The following is a 15,160-nucleotide window of genomic DNA, read 5'->3' as shown; positions in this document are numbered from 1 at the left end:
GCACCTAACATATCAATAACCAAATGCCATACACCACCCTTTCACAGTAGAACTTGTTGGATAAATGAAAATAAAAGAAGGAGAAAAGTGAGGAGTTGTATAGGGAAGTGAGATGTCTCAATGTGGCTTGTCCCACACTGAGACAGTGCGTTGCCCTACTGTGAAATGCGCGCACTGAGACAGTGCGTTGCGTGCGGCAGCGCGCGCTGCACTGTTTCAGACGAACATGTGCGTCCATTGGCTTCTAAACATCCGTTCATGGCTGCGTTTCCACCAAACCTTGTGTCCTTTGCATAGAAGTGTGTCTCCTCGTTGCATCCGGTCTGAAGAAACGTCTCTCTTCAAAGCAACCGGTGATCATCTATAAATAATCCCTCCATCCACATTCAAAGGCTGCTGAAATTTTGCATCTTCTCCTCTCATCTTGCTGCATCTAATTTCGAAAAACACTTGAAAGCTTTTGCATATTTTGTGTTCGCTGATTTCGAGATTTGAAGTGCTGCAAACTCTCGACGTGAAGTCGTTGTATCTTGGGGACGATTGCCTTCGACGTATAGCACTATATACGGGCAATTTCGTCTTGCGGACAAAGGATAATCCTTGCCTCGACTTGATACTTTTGCTGCTGCTGTATTCGTGATTCAAGATCAGATTTCAGATTCGACGAGAAGAGGTAACAACAGAACTTTGCTGTAAGAACACATCTCCTATCAGGAACAAATGGACTAATGCAACACATACACAAGGCAAGAGAACACACATGATATCCCATGGATGAGCCCATCAAGATCTGGCCCAAACCTCCGGCCCATATCTAAGGCCCACAGGTAGCCCACAGGTGAAGGTGACAAGCCCAGGTATTCTCCTATAAATACCAAGTTTGAGCGTATGATATTTCATTCAATATATTGTTTTCAGCAGCACCCTTAGCTGCTCCTCCCATATGTCCTCAATCACTGACTTGAGCGTCGGAGGGGCTACGTCAGGACACCCTCCTGACCCCCTCTTAACGATCTTCTTTGTTATTTCAGGCTCAGGGTAACTTCAAAACCCGCGTCTGGATTAATGACATTTGCTGAGAGCGGATCCTAAATTTTTCATGAGTATCAACACAGATTTACGTTGAAAACTATACATGTTCAAGACTAAAGCTTTAGTTTTATCAATAAAAATCTTCTCAAGTTTATCCGGATACACTGTCCGATAAGGAGGATCGAGAGCCACATATGCCTACCATATTGTCACAATGACAAATATATCATTTTCGAACGAAAGAAAAACTACTGCAACAACTTAACAAGCTCACCGGAACTCCTTCTGCAAGCTTAATACAAGTGTCATATGTTTCGGACGTATGACGGATCGAACGGTATGACCTCGTCTCTTTGATCAATAACTGAAACCAAAACAAACCCGACACACGAGATATGAGTTTACTGTCAGAAAATGGGAATGGAGCCAAATCTAAGAAAGAAAGAACACCAATCATACGAGCAACCATTGCCGCCGCAAATGCCACGGACTGGCCACTACAAATGACTATATCAGTATCGGGATCAACATCAATTCCATGTATTCATTTCATTTTGCGAGCAACGTAGTCACAAATTCCGTGCACGTGCCTTCAGAAATTAACTAAATCTTTTGGAATACTATTAATCGGAAAATGACGGGAAACTGTTTGTTCGTTTGGATGGACATGTACTGGTTGAAGTCAGAACTGATGGCTTATGTAGAGAGGCGCGGGAAAATCGGGGTATCCTTCAGCGAGATTAATGGCATTGTATCTTTGAGCAATAAAAGATAGCTGCTGGATGGTAGACGGTGTGAGTTCGCGACAGACTATAGCTTCTCTTCCACGGCTGCTGCTGCCTTCTTTAGGACACGGAATATATGGATAAATCATGGATGGATGTATGTATGTTTGAGACGGTAATCTATATCTATATCTATATCTATATCTATACTATTATAAATATATGAGTTTGAATTGTGATTTTACTTGTTTATCCTTTTCCAACTTTTACTTAATTAATGTCTTATTTAGGTGACTTTTCAATTTTCTTATCTAATTATCTAATTTGTTTAATTAATACATTTTATTCTTTTAAATTTCATGTTACATGAACATATAAATTTTTGATTAGCGGTTCGAATTTAATTTTTAAGACTTCAAGTTAAAAAAACATATATGTTTTATACCTAAAAATAGTTCAAACTTTATTTTTTAAACTTCAAGTTAAATAAACATATATATATATATAATTTTTTTATTAACAATTCGAACTTAATTTTTTAAACTTTAAGTTTAAAAAAACATATATGTTTTATAAATAAAAATAGTTCAACTTTATTTTTTAAACTTCGATTTAAATGAATATATACATTTATGGTTAGTAAACTTCAAGTTACATGAACATATACATTTTTGATTAGCGGTTCGGAATTAATTTTTTAAACTTTAAGTTAAAAAAAACATAGATGTTTTATAAATAAAAATAATTCAAACTTTATTTTTTAAACTTCAATTTAAATGAACGAATAAATTTATGGTTAGTAAACCTCAAGTTACATGTACATATAAATTTTTGGTTAGCGGTTCGAATTTAATTTTTTAAAACTTCAAATTAAAAAAAAAAACATATATGTTTTATAATTAAAAATACTTCAAACTTTATTTTTTAAACTTCAAGTGAAATGAACATATAAATTTATGGTAGTATTTTTTAAACCTAAAATAAATTTTCTATTTTTTAATATATTTTCTATGTTTTATAACGAAAAATGGTTCGAACTTAATTTTTTAAACTTCAAGTTACATGAACATATAAATTTTTGGTTAGCGGTTCAGACTTCATTTTTTAAACTTCAAGATAAATAAATTTTTGGTTAGCGATTCGGACTTAATTCAAATTAAAAAAACATATATGTTTTATAACTAAAAATAGTTCAAACTTTATTTTTTAAACTTCAATTTAAATGAACATATAAATATATGGTTAGTATTTTTTTAACCTACAATATTTTTTTTATTTATTTAATATATTTTCTATGTTTTTTTAAACTTCAAATACATAAACATATAAATTTTTGGTTAGCGGTTCGGATTTAATTTTTAAAACTTCAAGTTAAAAAAACATATATGTTTTATACTAAAAATAGTTCAAACTTTATTTTTTAAACTTTAAGTTAAATGAACATATATATAAATTTATGGTTAGTATTTTTTAAACCTACAATAAATTTTTCTATTTTTTAATATATTTTCTATGTTTTATAACAAAAAATGGTAAGGACTTAATTTTTTAAACTTCAAGTTACATGAACATATAAATTTTTTGTTAGCGGGCCGGTTCAGACTTAATTTTTCAAACTTCAAATTAAATAAACATATATGTTTTATAACCAAAAATAATTTAAAATGTATTTATTAAACTTCAATTTAAATAAACATATAAATTTGTGGTTAGTATTTTTTAAACATATAATATATTTTCTATTTTTTTAACAAAAAAATGATTCATACTTAATTTTTTTGGCTTAAAGTTAAATGAATATATAAATATGTCATTATCTCATTTATATTTATCTATAACACTCATCCATACATTTTTGGTGATCTAATATTTGATTTGCATATGGTTTCAATATTTAAATTTAGCTTAAATAAATATTTGTATATAATGGTGCTTTATTGTATTTGAAATAATTGTGAGGTCATCACGATGTGAATAATTTTAGTCCTTAATTTTTTGTAATAATAATAATAATAATGTATTGTGATTCCACCGACTTATTAAAATGAACATACTCATATAATATTGCTCTAAAGTTTGTTGATTTGATTGATTTATATATGATTAATGTATGTTCTTAATTTTTAAAATTTAAGTTAAATGAACATATTAATTTTTAGTTAGAGGTTCAAACTTAATTTTTTAAACTTCAAGTTAAATAAAGTTAATTAATTTAATTGATAGATTGATACATCATTATGCATTATTTTCCCAATTATTAGTTAATAATTGATATATTTTTAATTTAATTTATTTTATTTATTTAATTGATACGTTAATAATTGATATATTTTTAATTTAATTTAGTTTATTTATTTATTTAATTGATACATAACTATGCATTATTTCAAATAAAAAATTTGAATGCTATTAATATTTCTTACATATTTTTTGATTATGCATTCTTTCACATGAAAAATTAGGCTACTATTAATATTTTTTAAAGGTATATTTTCTATGTTTCATAACAAAAAATAGTTCAAACTTAATTTTTTAAACTTCAAGCCAAATAAACATATACGTTTTATAAGCAAAAATGGTTCGAAATGTATTTTTTAAACTTCAAGTTAAATGAACATATAGATTTGTGGTTAGTGGTTCAAAGAATAAAATATAAATCAAACAAAGAGAAGAATTTTGTTTTCTGTTATATATTTTATTTATTCAGCAATGAGCCTTTTATAGGCAAATACACATATGAAAAAAACCATAAAAATAGCAACAATATTTGACCACTAAACCATGAAATAACAAATATGCTAAAATAATTATTTTCTGTAATACTTTGTTAATATTAAACAATGACTAACAGATTTTATTTGACAAGACAGATAACTAAGTACTTCGGCAAACCTTTAACAATTCAATAATATCTCTCTTAAACCGATAAGGTAAACATCGGCTTAATAAGAACATCATCCCTCAAATTTGTTTTGTAGTATGCTAATACCAAGTAGCTCCCTTAGTTTATGAAATGCAGGCAGTTTCAGGGACTTGATAAACATGTTAGCTACTTGGTTTTCACTTTTGCAATAGATGAGATCAATTGTTTCATTCTTTGTGAGGTCACTTAAAATTGATATTTCACATCAATGAGCTTGCTTCTTCCATAGAGGACTAGATTCTTTGATAGTTTTATGGCTGAACTATTATCACAATAAATTGCAAAATGATCATGATTATTGAATTTAAGCTCTTCGAGAATTTTTCTCAACCAAAAAGCTTGACATGCACGTGAAGTTGATGCAACAAATTTAGCTTCAATGGTTGATAAAGTAACAATTGATTGTTTCTTCGAAGTGCATGGAACAACCACTTGATCTAAGAAAAAAATCATATCCTTAAGTTCTTTTTCTATAATCTCGATCTCCTTCAAATCTAATTGTTCTCCTTTCTTATAGTAGAGACCAAGTTCTTGTGTTCGTTGTCGGCATCATAAAATCCTCTTAACAGCTTAAAAATGCATTTCTGTAGGATTCTCAATGTATCTGCTTATGAGACTGAAAGAATACATAATATCCGACATTGTTGCTGTCAAATACTACATTAAGCTTCTAACAATTTGCTTGTAAAATGTGTTGTCAATCTTCTTTCCTTCACAAATTTTTGTTAGCTTCAAACCATAGTCTACGGGAGTACTTGCAGAATTGCATTTCTTCATATTAAATATGCACAAAACTTTTTGAACACGTTTTTTTTGTGAAATAAAAATCTCATAAGTAGATTGAACTACTTCATACCAAGAAAATGATGCATCTTGCCAAGATCCTACATATCAAACTCAACCATCATGGACTTCTTAAATTTTTCAAACATGACACTATCATTTTAAGAGAATATAAGATCATTAACATATAAACAAACAATGAGATTTTTCATTCATCTTCAATTTTGTACAAAGTTTTTTTTCAATTTATACACTTTATGCTCATTTCCAACTTAATATAACAAGGAGGTTGATGGATACATATATGTTCTTCTGAGTCTCCATGTAAGAACGTCGATTTCACAACCAAATAGAAGATAGACCATGAATATTGTGCTAATAAGGCAATTACCAATCTGATCGTATCATGTCTTACAAATGAGTAAATATTTCTATATAACCGACTCCAAACTCTTATTTGTAATCTTTTGCTACCAACGGTGCTTTGAATTTGTCGGCTTTCCATTTTCTTTCAATTTACTCTTGTAAATCTACTTCACATATCGTTTTTTGACCTTTTGGAAGCTCGATGAGTTCCCAAGTTTTATTTTTATCGATGAATGTGATTTTAGCATCCATTGCCTTTTGCTATTTTGATTCTTTGACACCTTCTTCGAAAGCTACTGGATCACAATAAGAAAATAGAGCAAAATGAACAAATTAATCTTAAATTTAGTTATTACCAGTTACCTCATAATTTGTCATCCATATTGCTCTTCTTTTAAATCGTTGAGATCTTATTTATTTTCTATCTCATTGACTGAAATATGTTGATTAATTATTGATTGTTGCTTGTACTCTACATATTATGCATTCTCCAAAGGATGCTGCATTTCTTCTCCATTTTCTCCATCAAAATCAGCTTGAATTGGTTGTTTAACAGTATTTTCATCAACAAAAAACTACTGAACATCATGAATATTTTTGACATTGGGATAACTGCATCTACCGATTATTGTGTTAGTATCTATTTGGTTCAAATTTGAACACATTTCTTTTTCTGCGCATATATTTTACCTTGTTGACTTGTAACTCAACTGAGTTGAGATAAAGCGATTGTATTTTGTTAGCTCAAACCAATAATACCGAAAGTTTTAACAGGTATTCATTCACCCCCTCTAAATAGCTAGCCGGTCCTAACAACATATGAGATTGAGTACATGCTGATCATCATAGACTAAAAAACGAATGCTAGAGAAATCCACCATTCATTGTTGCAATTGCAATTATTAAATAAAAAAATGACATAGTTAAATATAATTTGACATAGTATATTGATAAAATAATGAATTCCTTCAAAAGCATTGCTTAAGAATTGATATGTGCATTAACCGATATTTGAACAGTCGTTTATTAATTATTTTAATTTAAATTATTTAAATTGTGTTTGTTTCATTCTTTTATTTTAATTTCAATTTAGTTTATTAATTTATTCAAGTTTTTGTTCAAGTTAATTAAAGAATTGTTTTTAATGTAAATTTGTAATATATCAAGTTTTGTCGGACGATATCCGTACTTGTTATTAAAACTTGACGTGTACACAGAAATAACAAAAAAAATTACATAACGGAAAGTAAATTATTTAAAATAAGCATGTGAAAACATGTAAATTTCATATATGTAATTAATATGAGTTTATAAAAAATATAATTTTCATGTTTATTTATTATATCAACTAATTTTATCTCGAATAAAATCGTTTTCACGTGCAACGCACGTGCACTATTCTAGTAATATAAAAATATATGTGTTTAGTTTGGATGGTAGTATTTGATTTGCGTATTTGTATTTGATAAATGAATTTCAAACGACGTCGTTCTTAAATGTATATATTTACTCTACCACAATTATTATTGATATTACATAACTTAAAATCAGTTTTCTAAAAAGCGATAGGCGGGCGGTTACCTAAGCGGGGCCTGGACGGTTTTTTTTAAAGCTTAAATTCATTAAATGGTTCATGAGTATTATGTTTGTATATGAAATATATATTATTATAAAATTTAAAATTGTAATAATAAATATATATTAATAAATTTTTATATATGAATCATCCACATCAGTTTACTACTTTACTACAACCGTTGTACAATGAAATTTAAATTTTTTCAACATTTTTCCAACATAATATATTGATATTAAACTTAAACGTCCAGCCAGACGGTCGATTAATATGGTGCCTCTTCAACTATCCTAAAATCGCCTAGACGGTCCTAGACAGGGATTTTTAGAACACTACTTAAAATAAAATGAATTTGAAATCTACTCGAATATTCATCACATTCAAATAAAACACATGTAATTTTAAATTCTCCAATCCAAACTCAACCTAAAATAATAGCTGTTTTTGAATTATTGTACTGGAAATTTAAATGAGAAGCCCATTGATTATTTTAACATGAGATTTTATGGGCCACAATTATGCCCATTTGTTTAAAGAATCCAGGCCCGTTTTAAAGTCGGTGGAGTATTCGGTAGTTGGAACTGCTTATGTACTGTTTAAATATCTGGACTTGCGCCTATGAAGTACAAATCAAAAAAATTCTCTAATTTATCATCCGTACCCAAAATTATTGCTTGATTCTTCGATTTAATCTGGAGCATAAACGAGAAATAACTGCATCTTGTAGGTTTTAATTTCTGTGATTTTTTATTTTGGTTTTTGGTTGGATCGAGAAGAACGATGTCGTTGAGGCCGAGCGCGAGGACGGAGGTTCGCCGGAGTAGGTACAAGGTGGCGGTGGACGCGGAAGAGGGTCGAAGGCGGCGAGAGGATAACATGGTGGAGATCCGGAAGAATAAGAGGGAGGAGAGTTTGCTGAAGAAGAGACGCGAGGGGCTTCAAGCTCAGCAATTGCAGCCTACGGTCGATGTACCGCAGCTCGATAAAAAGGTATTAATTGATAATCGGTCATGTATGAGCTCAATTTTGAGTAACCCCTATGCTTTCCAATCGACTCGGTTGGATTGATCGATCGATCTGCGGCTATCAATAACTCGTCTTTGTAGAATTTAGTATTATGACTTGAGTGTAAAATTTAATCTTTTCGCTCGACATTCATTATTCGTGAATATGCCAATTATATAGGATTGATGTTATGTTGAAGTACCACAACTATGTATTTGTGTCTTTAACCATGCTGTTTGTATGCTGATTCGTTCAAGGTTTACTTCTTTATTAAATTAAAAATGTTTACTTGTTATATATGTTCAGTTGGAGAGTCTTCCAGCAATGGTGGCTGGAATTTGGTCAAACGATAGAGCATTACAACTCGAGGCCACAACTCAGGCTCGTAAACTTCTTTCTATAGGTAAAAAAAATCAGGGTTTACGGCCCGAATCAGGGTTTTCTTTCTTTCTTTTCCTCGCACATCTTGTTTGTTAGATAATTCTCTTTTGTTTGTGTCAATTTGGCGTTTTATAGGAATTTTTTTTTGACAGAAAGGAATCCACCAATTGATGAGGTGATTCAGTCTGGAGTTGTTCCACGGTTTGTTGAGTTTCTCGCAAGAGAGGACTACCCACAGCTTCAGGTAAGATTTTGGTCTCATTGTTTTTGTTGGTGCTGCTTTTTTTTTTTATTTTAAGTGTTGAATGTATCCATCTTTTTGGTCCTGTAATGACTTTTTGACCTAGTTTGAGGCAGCGTGGGCTCTCACAAACATTGCATCGGGGACGTCTGATAATACTAAGGTTGTGATAGATCATGGTGCCGTTCCTATTTTTGTGAAACTTCTTAGTTCTCCAAGTGATGATGTTCGAGAACAGGTACATGTTGCAAAATGAATTGCTCTATTCTTCATTAAACTGTCTAGCCAGTTTAATCAAGTGATTCTGGAATCAATGCTTAATAATCTTTCGTAGGCTGTATGGGCTTTAGGAAATGTTGCGGGTGATTCACCAAAGTGTCGTGATCTTGTCCTTGGTTATGGAGCTTTGATGCCCTTATTGGCTCAATTTAATGATGAAGTTAAATTATCCATGTTGCGAAATGCAACATGGACACTGTCAAACTTTTGTCGGGGAAAACCACAACCCCGGTTTGATCAGGTATGCCTTTCTAGTTCTATTAGCTTGTTGTGATGCTTTGTTGTAATAGTTTCTTCTCATATACACAATTGAATTTGAATGTATGTCATCTGGAATCCCTGGGCAGGTGAAACCAGCCCTCCCTGCACTTGCTCATCTTATACATACAAATGATGAAGAAGTCCTCACAGATGCATGCTGGGCACTTTCTTATCTCTCTGATGGCACGAATGATAAAATTCAAGCTGTGATAGAGGCTGGTGTATGCCCTCGTCTGGTTGAGCTTTTACTGTGAGTGATGCAGTTATATGACATTGTTCAGAAATCAGATATTTATGTTGTTTGGTTGTGAAATATTTAGAGGTCTCAGTAGACTCGCAGTGTTTTGCATCATTATTTTTGTTTCACCCCTTTTTGGTTTGGCCTTTTGGGTTTTGTAGCCATCCCTCACCATCTGTTCTGATCCCTGCGCTGCGAACTGTGGGTAATATTGTGACAGGCGACGATTTGCAGACTCAGGTATGTAGTTGAACTGCTACTTTTTCCTTGACTAAAAAATTGTCTAGTTCATTTATGTGAATTCATTAGGGGATGATGAGTGGCCTTTTCTGCTTGTTTTGTCTCTTATGCAAGGGCGTTGCCGTTAATTCACTTCTTTGTATGTTTTCTAAATTGTGGGATTCCCTGTTTGTGATGTCCATATAGGTTAAATAATTTATTGGTTTGTGTGGTTTCTTCATAATGTGTCATTTTTCAATGGTTGAATACAGAGGATATTTGGGGCTCGGTATTTTATAAATCAGTTGTACTTCAAATAACACAAAAGTCGCTGATTATATAATTTTCCATTTTGAGATATCGAGTACTAGAGGTGTATTTTTAAAAATGAGGTATATGATTATCTTGATGTTAATTGAATAGACTGATATACAGCTTTATTAATGGGCAGGTGTTTGTAATCTATTCGACGATATAGTCCCAGAAGTATCAGCTTTAAATCTCTGCCTGAAAAAATACAGATTCTCATTGAATTTTATTTGTCGTTTCAAACAAATTTAATGAATTTTACAAATCCTCGTTGAGCTTTTGTCTCATTTCAAATAATTTTGTGGTTCCAAGAGGTATAAAGATGTGTCTTGATGTGCTGTCGTGATTTAGAAACTCTGCAGATGTCAGAACTCTTTACTAGAAAAGGATGTTCTCAATTGTGATTTCCCTCTATATATTGAATAAAATGAGGTTGAGGTTGGATTTTTACTTTTGGTGAAACTTAATTTTAGTTTGTTGATGTCAGTGTTGGGCTTTGATGCACTGCTCTTCTACTATCCTTATATGAGTTAAAAGTACTCTGTAGAAATTTTGAGATGAAACTTGATGTTGCAATTACACTGTTAATTTTGACGCTGACTGTCGGATTTTGTAATTAAGTTTTTTTCTAACTCAACTTTTCTTTTAATGATGTGCAGGTCATCATTCAGAACATGGCTCTTCCTTGCTTACTTAGCTTGTTGATGCAAAATTATAAGAAAAGCATCAAGAAGGAAGCTTGTTGGACTGTCTCAAACATCACTGCTGGAAATAGGGATCAAATTCAGGTTCGCTGAAAATTGTGGGATTGTTTTTCTTTAATCTTTCCACTTAGTAATATAGTGAGTTATTGAAGCTGTCATTTGAACGAGCAGGCTGTGATTGAAGCTGGCATAATTTCCCCCCTCGTTCTTTTACTTCAAAATGCCGAGTTTGAAATAAAGAAAGAGGCTGCTTGGGCTATATCTAATGCCACTTCTGGCGGAACTAGCGACCAAATCAAGTATATATTTTGCCTCCATTCTGTTATTCTATATATTGTTGCATATTTTGATTGAAGATGATTTCAAACTTGTTTGGCAGGTTTCTAGTACGCGAGGGCTGTATAAAGCCATTGTGCGATCTTCTGGTTTCTCCCGACCCAAGAATCGTCACAGTCTGCTTGGAAGGTCTTGAGAACATCCTGAAGGTTGGAGAAGCTGAGAGGAACATGGGTGACACGGGAGATGTGAATGTCTTTGCCCAGATGATTGATGATGCGGAAGGGCTAGAGAAGATTGAAAATCTTCAGAGCCACGATAACAACGAAATTTACGAGAAGGCGGTAAAGATACTTGAAACATATTGGTTAGAAGAAGACGACGAGCAGCTGGTATCTAGTGATGGTCCCCAATCTGGTTTCAACTTTGGAGGTGGTGAACTTCCTGTTCCATCTGGAGGATTCAAATTTGGCTGAAGGTAGCCTCAAGTTTTTCATTATGTGTGCTGAATATGATATGCATAATCGTACTCTGAAATGGTTGTTGTAACATGTTCGAGAGAATGTACAGGAATTTCTTGGCTCTTGAGAGTTGAAGTACTGATGGAGATGCGGCTGAGGAGTCGAAGTCTGGTGGGACGACGGTCTGTATGGTTTATGGTGCCGATATTTTGCGTGAAGAATAAAGATGGTCGTGTGGGTTTGATCACACAGGTTAAACGATAATATCGTTTTTTTACATTTTTGAGGTCTCTTGTCTTATTTTGGGTACACTCTTTGTTGAGTATTTTGTCATTACAGATTGAGTGATCCTATTTATATACTGTATTTCATGGAGGTCACATTATATGTTATGCGGGATAAGAGGTTGAAGGAACGCGTCATATTTGTGAATGTACTGGTTTATAATACATTTGGGTCTGTGCATTTTTCCTTGACCGATGCTTGTGAACGTGAGTGAATAATGTTTTATCTATTTATTTATTTTTGAAGGTGAAGATATGATGTTTTTGTTTTCTACAACAGAATGAATTGTTGGTTTGGATTTTCTATTTTTCCCAAAAAAACAATCTCGAAAAACCTGGTCCATTTTCCCATTTTAACAGGGGATCGCAATGCAGCAAGTTGAATAATGCAATGGCGGGCCTTTTGGTCTTCTTCCCTTGTTGGTTATGGGTTGGATTCTGAGTTTCTGATACACTTCCAAATATAAGTTTCTATTAAGTTGCTTTGTTTTAGGGGAAAAAAGATATTTAAATCTTGTATCTCAAGTTATACAAAAGTTTTGATTAAGAAAAGGAAATTCGAAATTTTTTCAAGATCGTTAGAATCACTACATAATTTTAAGCAATAATTTTCAAAAACCAATTACAGAAGATCCGATTGCCCCGCGAAACGGATTCAAATTATCATTGTAATTTAAAAGTGTCCGAAGAACACAAAAGTCAAAACGACAGTATATTTTATCGATGGAAGCCACAGCTACTTTAGGCTAGCTTAGCTGATTCCTGATCAACTTTTCTGCTCGTCTTTTTTTTTGTCAGATTGTAAAGTATCCATTTTTTTTTAATTGTCTGTGAGTATGAAAGGTTTAGCATTGGATTTGAAATCCATCATTCTAGTTATAACCAAAGGAAAATAATCTAAAATTCAATAAATTTTTAATAAGATAAGAAACATGTTAAAATGATTTAATTAGAAATTAGACATTTCTATGTTTCAAATCTCTTGAACTAACAACTTTGGAAATATTGCATAAAAATTTATATTTCTACTGATAAATTAATAAATATTTTCATTTTTCATGCATTTCTCATAAAAATTGCAATTTTACTTCATTTAATAAGCACAAGGGACTTTCGTTTGCAACTGCCAAGGTATGTTTGGGGGAATCTTAACTACTTGGTTCATTATTTGGTAATAACTGACAAAAAGGCCACAGCAATAATTTGCTTAATAATATTTATCATATAGTATAAATATGATTAAATAGCTGCACTTGGAGTTTGGACCACATTGCTAACTGACAATTTTATACACACAAAAAAAAGAACAACTATATTTTATTGTCTTAGAAACAATAAGCATTGAGAAAGAGTGATCAATTTCTGTCTGGCATGCCAACAGACTCAAAAAAAAATATATATATATATATATATATATATATATATATATATATATATAATGGTCGTATTCTTTCGTTTTATGTTCATTTGTTGGTGGAGTGAGAATTATATGAGAAGCTAAGGCATTCAAAATCGGATAATATGATTTTTTGACTAACCTCATTTTCATAAAAGATTATTAATTTATTCTAAAATAAAATATGACTTGTAAGATGTAGCGTAATTAATGTGTGTTCAAATCATGATCTTTCAAAATATTTCCTCATCTGGGAGAATCAGGAACGAACGGCCGAGATTGCTCGACGGAAACCCTGAAATTTGAAACGCACGAGGGGCATTATGGTCAATCTCAGGAGGAATTCTAGAGTCAGCTAGGCCTCTCTAGGGTTTGTTGTAGACTGAACAGAGTCCACTAGATTCTCTGTTGGGATTTTTTTTTTAATTATCATATTATATTCTATCGTAAGTAGAGATAACGGCACCTCTGATCGATCGAGTCCGATCTCCATTTCCTGTTTACTTCGTCCTTTTTCTCAATATATCGTTCTTTGATCCTGTATAACATACTGTCTAGTGGGTTTCTTTTTTGGCTTTTTGTTGAGCTTTTGGTGTTCAAGAAGTAACAACCTGCTTGTTGGTATGGATCTGAAAGAGGATGAGGTGAGGAGTAAACGACTGTAGTTTTTTCACCATTTTTTTTACCCTTTCTGTGGATTAAATCTTGCAAACTAACAGTCCCCCTTGTTCTGTGAACCGATTTTTCAGAAGCAAGATTCCGATGAGCGAAACAGCGACAGGTGTTCGGTGAAATGCTGCAGCGGCTGTCGCACTACAAGAACTCCACTCTGGAGAGGCGGCCCGGAGGGGCCCAAGGTGAACAAAAATCACGCAATCGTTTGATTTTTTCTACCTTTTAATTTTTTTTCCGGGTTTATTGATTCTTCTGGAGTGCTTGTATCCAGTCTCTGTGTAATGCTTGTGGGATCAAACACAATAAGAAGAGACGACAGCTGATGGGTTTGGATACTGGAAGAAGTGCCCACAAGAAGAAGAAGCGGACCTCTGTCAATCGCCGTAATGGAGTTAGAGAGATTTTGAAAATGCGATTTATGGCTTCGGGGAGCGAAGTCGTGTTACAGAGGTCGGGCAAGATGTTGAGCAAGTTGAGGGAGGAAGAGCAAGCGGCCATACTGTTGATGGCTCTCTCCTACGGATCTGTTTATGCTTAGCGGTACCCATGGTCTCGAAAATCTTCATAGTTTGAAAAAAGAGATGAAATTTTATAACAATATTTAATGTTTAGATGCAATGGATTCTTAGTTTTATGCTAATTGATTATTTGGGAAATCTTTAGATCTTTGGAGATCTGAGGAATCAAAATCAATTTTCTAACAAGATTTAGCGTTTAGATGTAACAGATTCTTAGTTTTATGCTAATTGATTAGTGGGGTATCTCCGGTTCTTTTTCTCCTTTCATTTTTCTAGTTTGGATTTTGATGATTGGATGTGTGATTTCTTACCCTTAAAAATTAGTAAGAATTTGGACAAGTTATGTAATCACTAACCATATGAATATGATTGTTTGGTCGTGTTTGTGACTAGTAGGGTGAATGCTTTAAATTATTATTTTTTGAATTATTACTGCATTTTACTCGGTTTCTCAACGGCATGGAGTCAAACCCAAATCAAACTTTGAATAGCACACGATAGACACACA

The 15,160-nt window shown here is 32.6% G+C and overlaps 2 protein-coding genes across 2 annotated transcripts; both read left to right on the top strand.

The window, feature by feature from the left end:
* Positions 1 to 8,015: 8,015 nt before the first annotated feature.
* Positions 8,016 to 12,255, top strand: LOC140842305 (importin subunit alpha-like). Its single transcript, XM_073210088.1, has 11 exons — positions 8,016 to 8,395; positions 8,717 to 8,813; positions 8,944 to 9,035; positions 9,139 to 9,270; positions 9,367 to 9,552; positions 9,659 to 9,822; positions 9,972 to 10,050; positions 10,998 to 11,126; positions 11,214 to 11,341; positions 11,422 to 11,796; positions 11,889 to 12,255. Exons 1-10 carry the CDS (start codon positions 8,186 to 8,188, stop codon positions 11,792 to 11,794), a joined length of 1,590 nt encoding a protein of 529 aa, XP_073066189.1. The 5' UTR covers positions 8,016 to 8,185; the 3' UTR covers positions 11,795 to 11,796; positions 11,889 to 12,255.
* Positions 12,256 to 13,844: 1,589 nt separating this feature from the next.
* On the top strand, positions 13,845 to 14,895 carry LOC140803547 (GATA transcription factor 15-like). Its single transcript, XM_073159457.1, has 3 exons — positions 13,845 to 14,103; positions 14,209 to 14,316; positions 14,406 to 14,895. Exons 1-3 carry the CDS (start codon positions 14,083 to 14,085, stop codon positions 14,670 to 14,672), a joined length of 396 nt encoding a protein of 131 aa, XP_073015558.1. The 5' UTR covers positions 13,845 to 14,082; the 3' UTR covers positions 14,673 to 14,895.
* The last annotated feature ends 265 nt before the right edge of the window (positions 14,896 to 15,160 follow it).

Source organism: Primulina eburnea, chromosome 10, assembly GCF_022965805.1.
Source record: "Primulina eburnea isolate SZY01 chromosome 10, ASM2296580v1, whole genome shotgun sequence".
Classification (NCBI taxonomy): Eukaryota; Viridiplantae; Streptophyta; class Magnoliopsida; order Lamiales; family Gesneriaceae; genus Primulina; species Primulina eburnea.
This window is presented reverse-complemented; position numbering and strand designations above follow the sequence as displayed.